This window comes from Drosophila willistoni, chromosome 3R, assembly GCF_018902025.1.
Source record: "Drosophila willistoni isolate 14030-0811.24 chromosome 3R, UCI_dwil_1.1, whole genome shotgun sequence".
NCBI lineage: Eukaryota > Metazoa > Arthropoda > Insecta > Diptera > Drosophilidae > Drosophila > Drosophila willistoni.
Window position 1 is genome coordinate 14,965,159 of NC_061086.1, and position 16,167 is coordinate 14,981,325.

General features: G+C 37.4%; 3 protein-coding genes across 3 annotated transcripts in view; 1 reads left to right on the forward strand and 2 right to left on the reverse strand.

Moving 5' to 3' along the window:
* The window catches only part of LOC6650620 (platelet binding protein GspB), a 36,163-nt gene extending 28,966 nt beyond the window's left edge, over positions 1–7,197 (reverse strand). Inside the window, exon 1 of the mRNA XM_023180644.2 lies at positions 6,089–7,197. The gene's annotated coding sequence lies outside the window, so the exon portion shown is untranslated. The remainder of the gene's footprint in view (positions 1–6,088) is intronic.
* A 408-nt stretch (positions 7,198–7,605) lies between these two features.
* On the forward strand, positions 7,606–9,059 carry LOC6650621 (ubiquitin-like domain-containing CTD phosphatase 1). The gene is made up of 2 exons (XM_002073972.4): positions 7,606–8,112; positions 8,175–9,059. Exons 1-2 carry the CDS (start codon positions 7,950–7,952, stop codon positions 8,972–8,974), a joined length of 963 nt encoding a protein of 320 aa, XP_002074008.1. The 5' UTR covers positions 7,606–7,949; the 3' UTR covers positions 8,975–9,059.
* Positions 9,005–14,744, reverse strand: LOC6650622. The gene is made up of 8 exons (XM_023179914.2): positions 14,326–14,744; positions 11,704–12,054; positions 11,448–11,637; positions 11,024–11,267; positions 10,565–10,745; positions 10,290–10,503; positions 10,019–10,222; positions 9,005–9,961 (listed from the first exon to the last, which is right to left on the reverse strand). The coding sequence occupies exons 1-8, from the start codon at positions 14,429–14,431 to the stop codon at positions 9,061–9,063; spliced, it is 2,391 nt and encodes a 796-aa protein (XP_023035682.1). The 5' UTR covers positions 14,432–14,744; the 3' UTR covers positions 9,005–9,060.
* Between the last annotated feature and the right edge of the window lie 1,423 nt (positions 14,745–16,167).

Genomic DNA, 16,167 nt, shown 5'->3' on the forward strand with positions numbered 1-16,167 from the left:
CTGCTCCTCCACAAATTGCCAAGTCCAATTCAATTGAAAAGCGGCCACTAAATCATAAAGTTCGTTTTGCAGACAATCCATAATAAAAATAAAAGAAAATAAACCATGCGAGATACTTTGGTAAAAACTGAACGTGACTAAGAGGGATCTCTTTCTCTCTGGCAATGCTCCTAATACGAGAAAATCGAGGGCTAGTTAGATAGTAGATACATGTACATATGTATGTACCTAGTTTTATAGCCCGGCCAATGGCCAATCAATGTTGTTTTTCTTTTTGATTAAGCGTATTTATTTATGTTGTCTATCAGTCGATCGGTCGGTCGGTCGGTTTTTGCGGCTCTCTTTTTTGTACAAAATCGTGGCCTGCAATTATTGGCCATTATTATTAGGTCTGAGCCAAGCGATCTTGACTATGGGTATGCGGGGTGGTTTGGGATTGAGACTACAGAGACTACAGCCGGAACTTGTTGGCCATCGATTGGCAACAACAAGGAAATTGCCAACAACTGCCAACTGTATGCCTCAATGAGTTAATAATTATGCGAATCAAAATTGCATTGCAAAAAAACAAAATGTAACAAGTGCAAAAAAAAAAAATAAATTCAATTATTAACTTGGCTAGTGCCAAGTGGCGCCATCTACTTACTTACTGTTGCCCAGCAGCAGTAGCAACAACTGTTTTGGCCATGTTAACATAGCAATTAAATACACAGACAGAAAAGCCCAACTAACCACAATCAATCTGTGAAATGGAAAAAAATTCTAACAAACAGACAAATAATAACACCAAATTTATGACTGTTAGGGGCAAAACCTGATTGAGTTTGTTTAGTCATCGATATTGTGGCGAAAATTATAATGAGCCAAGTAGCCGGTGAGACAATGTCAGGCAGTTGACAAAATCGAGCGAGACCCTAACACTAGAGTGACGACTTTGAGGATACCCTGTACTAAGTAAGAGAGATTAAAGAAAGAATAGCCCTATCATAGCTCTATAATATTAGAAACTCTCTTGATCTTTAAGGTCTATGATCTTAAGTTTACTTAATATCAAGTCTACCCAAATTCTTATTGTTATGCAGGGTAAACAAAGGTGTGAAACTGCCAACATGATGAAATCATGCAGAGACAACTAGCCACCAAAAATTCACCACCAAACCACAATTCAAGGTTATAACCAAACCAAAAAGTTACGGAATTTGTCTAAGACTTCCCATAAAAAGCAGCAACAACAACAACAACAACAACAACGACAATATCAAATTGAAAGTAAATTGCAGTTTTTCTATTGAATTTTTGTGTGTGTGGTTTATGTTTTTATGATTATGATTATGCAAGTTTTAGGCAGATGCAAGTTTAAAAAAACTTTACAAAATGTTTTCCCGAAAAGAGAAGAAAAAAAAATTATTATTACTGACAGCTGGTCATTTATAATATTTTCTGACCACAACTTATGACTGTAGCAACGACGACGATTGTCAGTTGACCCACATGACTGTGGCTCATAGATGTTTGCTATTGATGTTTTTAGGGTTTAACCAAGGGGCAAGAGCCATTAAGGCGGCAATTAAAACGAGCCAAGATTGAGATTGAGAAGCCTGGCGTTAGAAGCATTTTACTGTTCTTTTTGATTGACAGACAAATCCAAAGAGGGGAAAGGGGAGAGAGCCAGTTGATGATGGGTAGAAGGGAAAGGCAGAAATACAGAGGCATATGGAAAGACATTCAGATTGTATCTGTTCTTTTTTCCTTTATTTTTTTTAATATACACTTCTAAAGTGTGTGAGTGTGTGATTGTGTGTGTTTTTTTCTATGGCCTCAACCTCATTTACAGTTGTGGCCTTTCTTTCTCACTCGGCTGCTGCTGCTGCTGCTGTTGCTCATTGTGTGTGCATTACTCTATGGCTTTTCTTCCGCTTTTAACGGTTCATAATTGAAATTATAATTCAATTTATCTTTTGCTGCCGCCATACTTTGCTTTTCAATTATATTCAATGCAATGGGAGTTGAAAGTGTTGCCAAGAGTGAAAGATGCTTGCCGATCAGATACAGATACAGATACAAATGGAAATGGAGATGTGGAGTTGGAGTTACTGAGCAGCAATCATAGGTAACTGTAGCTGAGGTTGAGCTTCACTTGGCCACTTTGATGTTGGCTCTTGATGTTGGCGTGCGCATGCGCAAATAAATTTTCATTCGATTGTGACGTTTTCTCTCTCCCTCTCTACTTTTTAAGTTATTTTGATCTGTTTCTTTAATATTGAATTTCATGCACATGCAATACACATAAATATTGTTTAACAAAAAAACAACCAAGTGGAAATAATCATGAGGCACATTTTGCCTTCACTTGCAATTAAGAACGCTTTCATTTTTCACCTTTTTATCATCTGTCTGCACTTGTTTTCTCATTGAAGTCGAAAAACAACGTAAATTTACTTTTACTGCATGTAATTGAATTAACATTAACACTTTTTTGTTGTATTATTATTATGGTTATTAGTAAGTACTATTGTACATTAGAGGTAACACGAACATCTCTTTTGGATGGAGGCTTCTCCATGGAAAACTTTAACTAAAGATATGCAAGTTGGCTTACAAAAGATGTCTAACAAGCAGATCTTCTATAAAACTAAAGCAATCTTTTATTAGAAATCACCTAGATTCTATCCCTCTATATCCAGATCTATCCCTTAATATCTACACTGCCAATGTTTGAGTTTAAGACTAAGAAAAAAAGTATTTACAACAAGGCTAAGATATGATAAGAAAGCTAATTCTAATATTTATTATGGGACTGAAACAAAAATAAATTAATCATTCAAGTCCTCATAGTCAGCTCATTTATTTCACCTTTTTGATTCCCTTGAAAAAAATAAATATGTTCTGGAATGTTTTTGAGTTTGTTTTTACAAAAATAGAAATGAAATATGCTGCTTTCTCATCTTTTTTTTCTTTCTTGGTGTCGCTCCGAAATCTGGATCAAGGCACTTGAGAATTCCATTTTCCATTTACCAACTCTCAAGAATATACATAAATTGCGGGAATGGTTGCCGCTGATAAAGCCCAAAGCCAATAATGAGGGGTCAATTCAGAAGGCCACTTGGCGTATTTACAAACACAATTTCACATTGATTCATAATTTCTGTTTTTTATCAGCTGTGTATATAAATTTCTTGATGTTTGTCTGTTGCTCTACAACTTTGACCCGATGTCAATGTGGGTGGAGGGGGAGGTGGGCGGATCGAGGGGAATCTGATGTAATTTAGGAGGGGCACAGACCCGCACGCGATTTGCATGTGTTTAGGTAGAGAGGCAACGATCCACTTATGCAAGAGACCACATTCTCCCCACCACTCCACCCCTCTCTCTTTCTCACTCTCTCCCTCTCTCTCTGTCTTTTTGCTTTGAAGGTGTAGTAGAAAGTGTCGTGAAGACATTTGTGGCATAAATTAAGTAATTTTTTTTTGTTTAATGCTTGGAATGTTGAATGAAACCCGTAGAAGAAGATGGGTTTTGCAAAATTTCCATGTTGATTGCGTTTGGTGTCATCCACTTTTGATTTATATTCATTTAAGCTTTACGTATTTCCACAATTAATTGTTATGCGTTTTTAATGCCAAAACCACAACAGATACAATAATATCTTATATAAATCAAACATGTGTGTATTTTCATTGCATACTCACTCAACACATTTTGTTTTTGTTTTTTGGGGAATTATTTTTTTGCAAAAAAGAAAAACAACCAAAAAAAAAAAACTTTCTCCGTGGCGCGCAAAGCGAAATATGAAGAAAGAAAGAGTAAACCAAAAAGGGGGAGCAGCGAAGCAACGAAAGAAACTAAATACAACAACAAAAAATTAACAAACAAGCAAATGATTTACAGTTGTTGGCTCTCTTTTCTTTCTGAGTTATTTGCAGGTGACACAAAGGTGTGAAGACAGGAAATTGAACTATGACCATTAGCCGAGAGAAATATCTGTGTACATATAAGCAATATTTATGTTGCTGATTTGTATTTGGACATTTTATATAGTGGTCATGTATCGATCATTCATAGGCAAATATTTTAAATAAATATCTTAAAAATCTGTATGGATTAAGAGGTTATAAACACTATATCTGAGTATATAAAGACGATAACAACAAAACTGCTCCAAAATTGTATTTATTTAATCAAAAACAAATATGAAAACTTTGTATTTATTAAAACCAAGTTTACACAATAATTCTTTTCACATATAATATTTAGGCTTTCTCGCTCACTCTTACACAAGCATTTTAGAGATTAAGAATGTTTAACTTGGCTAATTGAAGTCAAAATTTTATGAAATTTTATGGATCGTTGGACATTAATGAGAAGTTTCAGTATTCTAAATTTTATAAAGATATTTTAGATATTGCAGTAAGAAAACTCTTTTTTTTTTAATTATAAAAACTAAAGTACAAAAAAACTCGAATAATCTGTGAGATCTGAATGTTTGTACGGACGGATAGGTAGAGGTATAAGTTTTCCTTCTAACTATTAGATACATTTTGACGATCTAAACACATTGTTGATTTGAATAATTTGAGTATATGTTTTGTAAGTGAATATCATTATAAGAAAGTGGTCAAAGTTTTTAGAAATTTGTCTTTCCAAATTCATCTATTGCCTTTTACAACAAAAAATATTCATCAATGTGGGAGGCTTGCGGAATCTTTGGCATTGATGTTGCTTTTGGCATTGATAAGAAATCTTTATTCAGCTTAAACATTTCATGGACATTTTTAGTTTCGTTTGTTATGCAAACATTCGGCGACAAACAATAGCAACAATTAAAATGCATATAAGATAAACAATGAAACAAAACACCAACAAAATAATAACAAAAAGTGCGTGCTTTGAAAATGTTAGGTAAAATCAGTTTGAAAGTTGCGAGTTTAATGTGCATAATTATTATGAGCTTAGCTCACTTGAAATTCACCTGCGTAACTTTTCTTCTTGCCTTGACTCACCTTGCTCCTCCCTCTAATCCAAACATAGTTCGTGCCAAAATGCACTTCTTGTTTGTTCATTTAATTTGCCTTTGTTTGTGAAACGAAAAAAACAACACTAAAACTACTACAATAATTTCAATAAAAAATATAAAAAAAAAACTATATACCATAAAAGAAAATGCAATGCTCAACAAATATTTTGCTTGAACAAGTTTTGTGAAAGTGTCTAGCCAAACAGTTAATATATATGAATGAAACTGGACAAATGATTGACTATGTTTCGCCCCTATGCCACGCCTTAAAACAAAACTGCAACCAAAAATGGAGAAGAAGAAGGAGCAGCACCAACTTGGCCATCGAAACACGTTTTACGATTTGAACTTTATAGCAAATTTTTATTTATGGCTTTGGTTTGGCAACGTAGAATGAAACAAACTTTAAAATAAACATTAAATGCAATATGCATTCTCCAAAAACTGCACTACATTAAAGCGGATGTTCCTTTTGATGGCTTAGTGTTTATGTTTGCGAATTATACGTATGTATATACATCATTAATCATTTTCCACACTTTGTTTGTCTATGAGCATTATCAATTCAAGTAGCTCAGATATCTGAATTATTAATTGTTACTCAACTCATAAAAAAAAATTAATTAAATTGCATTTGTAAGACTTCTCAGGGGAGTCAAATGTACACCAAACTCTCGAATTTCACTTGACAGTGTGTCAAGTAAATGTTTTGCCATTAAAAGAAATTGCATTGAATAAATAAATTCGAATTCTTGGGGTTAAGCCTAGATTTGGCACGAAATTGTTTAATTTTCTTTTTATTTTTATTGTTTTCCTAACAAATTCTGTAGCCACACATTTGGAAACATATTTCTCTTGAAATCTTTTAACTTTTTTTCTACATAAATAAAAGTAAGATTAAGAAATAACTTGACCAACTGTTAGTACATATATTAAAAAACGTTCAGAGAAATGTTGGTATCAAATAACAAAAATATTTTTTCCTCAGTTGAAATTGGTTTTCGGTAAACATTTTTTGTTATTTTTCTTTGGCTTTTTTTTCAAATTAAATAAATAATTAATGCTTAAACTTACCCGCTGGTTGTTTATGCAGACCAACCGAATAAAAAAGCAGAGGAAAAATTTCTCAGCGTCAGCACGGTAAAGTAATAATTATCCAACAAGAGGGCGAAATAAAAAGTAAAAGAAATTATTGGCCGACAACAAGTTGTTTTTTTTTTTGTTTTTGTGCTTTCGGGGTGAAATGCGAAACCAGGCTAAGACGATGCCCAAAAGCAAGTTTTTTATGGTCTAAACATACACCAAAAAGGTTATGCTTAAGCACAGATTATGAAATATGCAACCATGAAACAGATCCCGTCCGTTGAATCGTTTTAGGTTATTGTTGTTGTTCCTTTTCGCTTTTTTGTTGTTGTTGTTGTTATAGTTGTTGGTCGATTGAACCTATGGAACACGTCTATTGAACGCGTCTCGTTAACTCGTTTCGTGGCTCAAAAGGGAATGCAAAAAGGCTCCCTCTTCACCTCCGTCGTCGCGTTGTGGTCTGTAGGTGTAACTTATACTCCTGCTGCGGTTTTCATTGAGTGCCTGAAGCGGGGGCGATGGAACGTTTTCCGGTAACGCTATCGTTTTCAGTTCAACTTTTTCTCGTTAAGAAATATTTCGTATTTTTAGCCGATTTTTTGTTTGTTGCACTAGTTTGGGGGCGGAGCCCGGTTAGATTTTAGTTAGAATTCGATTGTGCACCTTTTCTTTTTTGAACAAAAACACAGAAAAAATAATCGTTTCCCATGAATCACTTGCACCTTAACGCTTTTGTATTAGTTATTTATTCACAATTCAAAATTATTTGCTCGTTAATTTGTTTCGTTGTTGTTGTTGTTGCTTGCTTGTTTTGGGGTTTTATTTTCAATTTGGTCGTTTAGAAAGTGGGTTAACTTTAAGATCGCGCCGTCTTGGCTCTACTACGCTATATGCAAATTTCGTATGTACGTATATAAATTATGTGGCATTTGGCCAAGTCACGCGCATAATTCATTAGATCCGTGATTTATTTCGATTTATTGCAAATTCTTGCTTCTTTTAACTTCATTCAACTTGGTAATTTGGCGTTGCTCTCGCTCTCAATTGTGGCTTGCAACTTTACAACTTTGATTTTCCGCTTGAGACGTTTGCACTTCAACTCGTTTGGATGGCGACTAAACCGATCGCCACTAAAAACGATACATTTTCAAATTGTAATCACCCTATTATATTCGAATTACGCGCCCGATAACCCGATCCCGATAACTAAGGTACTAATCGATATGTTATGCTTATTACTGGCAACTCTGGCAGGCATTAAAATTCAAATATTTGTGAGTGCTATAAACACACAATATATTAAAATTTCATACAATATTTCGATGTAGAATCACCAGGAAGCGCCCATTAAATTGCAATCGAAGGAAGGACGAAAATTTATACGTTCGCCACTTTATTAAATAATTCTATGTTTTTCAAACACTTGTAGATACCTGAATTTATTAATGTGTTTACTTTTGAGAAATCTTTTTAAATATTTTGAATTTGACAAAAGTTTGAAAAGTAACAGTCTATCGATTAAAGAAATGTAGATAACTGAATAAATTTTTCGGTATACATCTTACACGTTATCTACACTTACATAGTGTGACCGGGCTTTTAAGGCAAGTCGTTATTAGAGATGAATAATGCTAAAATACATTAAAATTAAATAATACATAAAAATTCAAGCAGAGATGAGATGTCTGCAGTGGAGAATGCAAGCCTAGTTAACGCCAGGGGCCAATAAATGATAAAAGTCACTTATCACCGTGACTGCGAAACCTGCAGTTTTTGTCATCTCTAGTTCTTGTTCAACTCTGTCATAAATTATTTTGAAATTGGCTTCCAATAAGTTTTAGGTTGTAGCGAAATGGAGGTCAAGGAAGTTGTTGTCGTTGTAAAATGGAGCGGCAAGGAATACAAAATAGTCGATCTCACAGACCAGGACACTGTGGAAATGCTGCGTCATGAAATTTACCGCAAGACTCAAGTTAGGCCAGAGCGCCAGAAGCTTCTAAATCTCAAGCACAAGGGTAAAATTTGGCAATTTTCCAATTCAGCTGGTCAACTTATATCGTTTTTTCCCCTTTGTTAGGTAAGCCGGCAGCAGACAATGTAAAGATTAGCGCCCTGGAATTAAAACCAAACTTCAAGTTAATGATGGTGGGCTCCACCGAGGCGGACATTGAAGATGCATGCAGCCTGCCCGATGACATTGGCGATGTCGTGGACGATTTCGATGATGCAGAAGATCGTGATGAATCGGTAGAGAATTCGGCCGTGTATTTGGCTAAGATCCAGCGCCGGGTCAGAGACTACAAGATAACTGAGCTATCAAAACCTCGGGCGGGCAAAAAGCTATTGGTGCTCGATATAGATTACACATTGTTTGATCATCGCTCGCCGGCCGAGACGGGAACCGAATTGATGCGCCCATACCTGCACGAGTTTCTTACTTCTGCTTATGAACATTATGACATTGTGATTTGGTCGGCCACCAGCATGCGTTGGATCGAGGAAAAGATGCGCCTTCTAGGCGTTGCAAACCACACAAATTACAAGATTCTGTTCTACCTCGACTCGAATGCAATGATCTCTGTCCATGTGCCAGAGCGTGGAGTCGTGGATGTGAAGCCTTTGGGTGTTATCTGGGCTTTGTACAAGCAATATAGTTCGAGCAATACCATCATGTTCGATGACATTCGTCGGAACTTTTTAATGAATCCCAAATCTGGTCTCAAGATACGTGCCTTTCGTCAGGCGCACTTGAATCGCTCCAAGGATACGGAGTTGCTCAAGTTATCTCAATATTTGCGCAAGATAGCCATTAACTGCAAGGACTTTAGCATGCTTAATCATCGCAAGTGGGAACATTACGACCCCAAAAAGAGCTAGGCCCCCATTTTGATTTTCAACCCATGCCACTTGAATTGTAAGATACGAATAAGTTTATTAAATACACATGATTTTATACAGAGCAGCTAAAGCGTGTAACCGCCCTGATCTGCCCAGTGGACACGTCTCGCTTCTAGGTATTCTTCGTGCAGTCGTCGCCGTTCCTCCTCGAGCTTCGCCAGTCTTCGGTATCGCTGCAGCACCATGCCACAGCCAAAGAGAAGAGCCACTTGGCAGATGAGCCACAAAATGAAAAGGGCAATCAGCAGGCTTTGGTTGATGCAAATATTGTCCAGATGAAGCTGATCGTCTATACCGGCAATGAGGAGTACACCACGTTCGCCGTACAAATAGCTATTGCTATTGGTCTGATCGGGTCCATGGACGCGCAGGTTGTAGTTCAGCGGCAGCTCAACTTGGTGGCTTATGTTTCCTTGGTTTTGGTTACCCACAACTGTGTCATTTGGAGCTACATCCACCACGGTGGAAATATAAACAGGATTCTGAACCTTTAACCGCTCTACCTGGTCCAACTGACGTCTGCTTCTTGATCCGCTGCCATTGGCACAATTGCTTTGGGCACAGCGATCCACACAGAATCGTATCTTTACGTCAAAATTCACATTGGCCGATCCTGAGAACTTAAAAGCATGAAATCGGGCACGCAATATATTTTTGGAGTGAGTGCGTATGCGCTCCAGAGCTGGAAAAACACTGGAATCGGTAGGACAGCCACGCTCATCGATCAGCAGAATGTAGTTCTCATTGTTCTGGGTCTTAGCCACCAACGAGGTGGCACGAAAGTCCGGCAAAGGATCCAACTGTTCCTTCAATTCAATTGGACTGTATTCGGCCACTATCTGGAGTTCAAGGTTCTGCCCGATTTGGACATCGTTGGTTTCGTGTTGATGCGACAGATCGACTATCTGTAGTGTAATCTTTGGATTAGGATGTGGCGCATCCCAATCTTGCTGGTGCTCCCAGGTGCTGTAAAAGAAAGAGTGTTCAATTGGCATCATTTATTTTTAGTAGATTTCATCTTACTGATCAGCATATTCTAGCGACGATTCCAGTGCTATGGCACTGGGTATATGTTCTGAGGCATCCGGACTACTATCTCGAACAGTCAACCCCGGCGAAGAGGCAACAGTTGCATTGCTTAAGATGCAGCCCACTTTAATGAGCCGATCGCCTTGGGTTTGCACATTTGGATTATTCTGGATGACCACAAGAGCGGAAATGAAGGTTCTGGAAAAAAAGGAATGCCATGAATTTCAAACATTTTATTATCTACGAGTTGTTTTTTTCGACTTGCCTTTGGTATGATTGTGTCATCTCATAGGCTCGAAGAACGCCGCAACGATTCTCCTTGGCCTCGCTGCCAATTTGCAAGGTCAGCAGAACAGATTCGTTGCCGGTGCCTTGGGCCTGGCAATCTTTGGAGTGCATGCTGGCGTATATTTTGCCAGCAAACCAGTCCTTTGGTCTATAGCCAATGGTCATCTCATTGCGGGTACAGTAAACCTGCACTATGAAGGAAACACAACTATATTAACAAAGGAATCCGATTGTGTGATGGAAATTACTTACCATCCAAACACTTGACACGTCGCATATAGACTGAGTTCTCACGCAATTTCAGACTACGGGGTCCCAGAGATACAATGTCCTCCGAATGCAGGAGACACTCGGATGGGCTGAGCTGATTCACATAGTAAAACGAGACTCCCTGGCAGTGGAACTTGGATTCATGACTACAAAGCGCCTGACACTGCAATACCAATACCAACACCAATACAAATTTATACACAAGGAAAAGGTCATCAATCAATCATTATTCCCACAACCCATCGATTACAATCATAATGCGCGGCAGCTGGTGCGCGACGCGTAGGTTTTGACGACAGTGGCGGATCTATGTGGGTGTAAATATTGGAGGGTACCCATCTACCCCTTTAATTCTTATAAGTCTTATACCTCCCTTCTGGGAGAGGCTCGGAGTTTTGCTAATTTCACGCCCCGTAGAGCCGCCACTGTTCGGGAACACACCTCTTTCTGGGTTAGACCTAAATATTTGGCTTCGGCGGAGATGAAACTGCTGTTGGCATACAATTCATATGAGCAATTGTCATTCTCGATTGGACGCTGGTGACATTGGTTCTCCATGTATTCCTCATCGAAGGGCGCCGCTCGGAAAGCATCAGGCTGTATGTTCTTGTCCTTGTCACTCAGCATACAGCGACCCAAAATCTCATGGGACGGAAGACGGCGACTACGGCCCGCATCGGGAAAGCTAACAAAAAGAGATGAGAGAGAGAGAGAGAGATGAGGTTCGGCTTAGCTCAATGTGATTTATGACTTCACTTTTCGGCATAACAATCATGATATCATAATCAAGTGAAAAGCTTTTGATTTTTTAAATGCATTTCATTAATTCAAGGCAATTAATTTTAAAAACAAAACAGATATTTACCGGCCACGATTATTCCGAAACGAGGGGGAAAACGATACAGAGAAACATTTGAATTTGTTTTCATAGAAACAACTCTCGACGCATTCACGACGCGTGACCAGCTTAGAGAGTATCTTTTTAGTCTGAAATACTAGACTGGTTCCAGGAATTTTGGTCAGCGCCCATAGACGACCTTTGCACGTATCGGGAACTGCAAAAATAAAAACCAACAACATAAATAGAAATCAAGGTCTTTGGTCAACCTAGTGAAACTCACCATGTAGGCAGATCTTCTCGTAGAATATGGCCTCGCCATCTGTGACCAGCGGCAATTCATCGGCTATAGCCATATATCGACCTGTCCGCTCGAAATATGAATAACCATAGCACTCGTTCGTATCCAATAGCAGGACATATGCCATGCAGTCTGGATCATTGTTGCAGCTTCTCCAACACATTTGACTAGCTGGCGGCTCATCATCTCCAAGTCGATCCCGATCCTTGAAATTGCTTGCTGTCGGTGGCGCGTATATCAAATTGCTGTCACTCAGATATTCCAGCGGTGGACGGAATCCTACGATCTTTTGCAATTGCATCTGATGCAATGGACATTTGAGGAGCAATGCCACTGAGAAGAGGGAGGGTGGAAAAAATGCCAATTATTTGACGGTTGATAAAGCTGACTGACTCGCCGCTATTGCCTCACTTGATTGAAAACCAAACATTTTTCAAATTGCTCATCAGTGATCATTCATAATGGGCTATTATTTTGCCTCGGTTGCCTTTGCTGCATATCAATTACATTTTAGCGTACAAAATAATGCTGAGTATATGAGCATCAGTCAATCGAATAAATAATATGAAATTTCTATGCATAACTTAGCAATGAATAGTTGTAGGAAAAACTTGTCATTTAAATTTAACCATTAGCGACATATGACATAACTTTAAAATACTTTTAGTTTGGCAATAACAACAGTTTTAATGAGAATGTAAATAATTATTTTTAATAAGTTTTACCATTGATGTGAAGTTTACAAATAAAAAGTAAGAAAATTGTCACCATTAAAAATAAACACAATAATAATAAATGTTCTCTGGATTAGCATTTTTAGCCAAGGTTAAACACTTTTGAAAATCATGCAAGGAAAGGATGTGTATGACCAGAATTGTTTTATTTTATGTCACATATTCCTTTTTAATTGTATAAAATAATTCACAGACTAATGCTTTCTTGAGTTTAAACCCCGAAACCCCCAATACTGAAAGGTAGTTCCGTTGGGGATAATGGAAACGTTTGTGGTTAACGAATAATTTTTTCTCTGAGGTCATCTGATATCCTGAGCTTAATAGCTTAAACTTTTTAGCTTTTAGATCCCATGAATTATTGCAATGGTCTGAAACTCAAATGGCAGAATTTGCTGTGATTCTAACTCTAGGTATGAAATACGCCGGATATTAACTTATTTATCCGTGTTTCTCAAAAATTAAACAACAAATATCAAACATTAAGGGTGTTCAAGCAACAACCAAATCATTAAGGTGACCAAGGATTCCTTTTTGCTTATCGTTTCGTGGAAATCTCTTATCCCTTGCACTCAATTCTGGTGGTGTTGTTGAAGTTTTTAAATTAGTTTTATCGTGTTAGCTAAATAGTTAAACAAGGATCTCCGAAATTTGAAGCAGATGTAAATTATTAAGCTACAATGTGTTTTACAAGTAAAAGTCAATATTGGTTTGTTCTTTAAAGAATTGTCTTTGGAAACTTTCTTTTATATAAGATAGAAAGAATATTTGGTATACAAATTATATTTTAAGATAAGTTATGGGTTATTTTGGGTTTCAACATTTACATTTTGCCATTTTACCTATAGCCATCAAAGTGGAAAAAGAACGGTCTACAATCTTAGCATAGGAAATAACGAAGATATTGATCAAAGTCACTGTTTTCCCTATGGGAGCTACATATATGATATAGTCACCCGTTCTTAATCAAATATTGCGCAGTCGTTTAGAATTGTAATAAACTAACCAATATTAAATTTAACGACAATAGCTCAAAAAATAACAAAGTTATTGAGAAAAGTCACTGTTCTTGACTTTGCTGTTTGTAAGGGAGCTATATGATATAGTGGTCTGATTCGGCTGAATCCAAGATATACAAACTGTGCATTATGTACGGTCTCTGTAGCTCTTACGGTCTAGAAGGAGTTTGCGCTGATTCAGACGATAGAAGTTATATTTTGGAACTAAGAAGAAATGATGTTCTAAGCAAGAGCAATATCAAACTTAAAAGTACATGTGTTAATAAAATGAAAGCTCAAAGTGGCGACTTTAATAAAGTTTACGTATACACGAATTCCTATTAATTATCATAAAAACGCGTCACATTCTAACGCTTTTAATATAAAATGTAATGTAATGTATTCCTCAAATTGTTAAAAACTTTTATAATTAACTCATACTATGCTATCACAAAATCTTTACTTTTTTGCCAGTGTCTAATATTCTCCCAGTTTCAGTCACGTGCAAAATATTGCGAGAGTACTCGAACGTCAAGTACACTTACTTTCAATACAGTCGAAATCTCTCAATTTCGCTATGGCCGCTCGATGTGCAATGTTTTTAAGTTGCCTCTAGCATTCTATTGTAAATTGATCTATGGCGTTTTTGTTTAACACTCAAACCGCTTCCACATTTTGCTATTGAATGCAAATTACTAACAAGCGCAAAAACAAAATGTTTAAACTAATATTGTGCAAGCAGCAACAATGCGTTGCTCGTTAGATAAGCAACTAAAAATATGAAAATTACATACCAGTTGGTCAATATTGAATTCAATGCCATGGATTGAATTCAAGTTCAGTGTGGAAAACAATCATAAATCTAAAGAACTTACCAATTGTATTTTGTTGCAGCATTAGGAATATGATTGTATATGCTAATTGGCCACTCAGCCATGAGGCCATCACGGCGGATGCTGCCGATGCTGGACGAGAAGGCATGATGATATTATGTGAACATGTTAGTTGGTAGGCCGGACTAATAAATTGCAAATTGATTGAATTTTGGCTAATGCACGTACGAGGATATTGATTACAATATTAACGTTTAGTTTTTGTTTGCTTTATATTGCAGTTTGTACAAGTTGTTTGCCACAATTTAACACTTTTCGCACACACACATATGCTCGAATGTAACTATTTGCATGTAGTCCTGGAGCCTTTTCAACTTTCCCATGAATAATTAATGGGACCAATAAAATTTGTTATGTATTCAACACAGTTTTGGGCAATCGCTGCCCTCACTAATTATTCGAACACAAATTTCAATGCATTTGTATTTATGGATTATGTATTATAAGTATTTTCTTTTAGTTTTACTATTTCTCACTTTTAATTAGGCAAATGCACTTTGAACGCGTCTATACCGGGCGACTCTCGACATGCAAATAATTGAGGCTGAGCTCACTCTAAGCCACAAATGAGCGGCAGGCAGGCCAGGTAGCTAGCTAGTGATGCTTCAATCGAGCGTTGACGAGAAGCAGCGAGGCGGCTAACCGAGCGTATGAGAAATTTCATGTCAACGTCGTGGCTATGACTGAGATTGCTGATTAGATCGCTGGAGTGTATCCACCATCCATCCGAATTGTTCGATGGTTACAAACTATTTAACGCGAGGGCGAGGGCGATGGCGAGGGCGAGGCCTGGCACATGCGTTTCTATAAGTTCAGGTATGTAGGTATTTAGACCCCACTCCACACCCTTAAGTATATTTGTATCTAGCCATGCATGTTAGCTATGGGCCTCATTGTCTCCTCGGTCTGTCTGAATGTCTCTCTGGCATCGGACTTGTCCCTTTCTCTGTTTGTTTGCACAGTTGTGACCCCCCAGCATCGTTTGTTTTGTACGTTCTTCTTGTCAGTTGTAATGGTTGTTGTTGTTATTGTTGGATTCAATAGCACTTTTAACAGTTCAGTGGTTTTGGCGTTGACAATGTTTGTTTGCCTTTTGTTGTATGTAGCTTCCGAATGATAAATTGTTGTTGTTGATGATTCTCATTTATGTATTGCATCAAATCTATATACATTCACATATGTATGTGTGTATTTCTGTCTGTGTGTGTCTTTTTGTTTGTTTGCCTTTGCTGCTGTAACATGTGGCGTATGCGCAATGTTGTAGGCAATTTGTTGACTCTAATTGGTATGTATGTGTATTGTATTTGTACGTACGTATATATCATTTAATTAGTAATTAATTAAAGGGCAACTTGTGCGTGACCTCTGCAAACTTATTGGCAACCGCAAAAGAAGTTGGCCAAGGTTATTTGGGCGTCGATTCCACAGAAACAGAAACAGAAACATTGCCCAGAAAAATAAATGTCTTGCTTGGTTGCTTGTTGACATTAAGGTACACGCAATTGCTAAATTTGCCATGTGATGATATGGTACGTAACAGCACTCAAGTATACACATACATGCAAACATATATGGACCATGTCTGTGTGTGTGTGTGTGTGTGCGGACGGGCGGCAATCTAGCCACTGCAGTATGTTCTTTACGTGTTTCACTGCGTATACGTAATAATTCATCAGCCTGCCACACGACACATAAAACTGCGCAATAATTGCATACCCAAACTGCAGTCCACCAAAAAGCAAGAAATACTATCAACAATGGCAAATTCCCTGCCTATATTCATGTTAAAACCAATGATGGACTTTTCTATACCCATTGTTTGTT

Coding starts and splice junctions, on each gene's coding strand:
- LOC6650621 (XM_002073972.4), top strand. CDS start 7,950: ATGGAGGTCAAGGAAGTTGTTGTCGTTGTAAAATGGAGCGGCAAGGAA. Junction 8,113..8,174: donor TCTAAATCTCAAGCACAAGG/GTAAAATTTGGC, acceptor CCCCTTTGTTAG/GTAAGCCGGCAGCAGACAAT.
- LOC6650622 (XM_023179914.2), bottom strand. CDS start 14,431: ATGCCTTCTCGTCCAGCATCGGCAGCATCCGCCGTGATGGCCTCATGG. Junction 11,268..11,447: donor TTTCGGAATAATCGTGGCCG/GTAAATATCTGT, acceptor TCTTTTTGTTAG/CTTTCCCGATGCGGGCCGTA. Junction 10,746..11,023: donor TAGGTCTAACCCAGAAAGAG/GTGTGTTCCCGA, acceptor TTGGTATTGCAG/TGTCAGGCGCTTTGTAGTCA.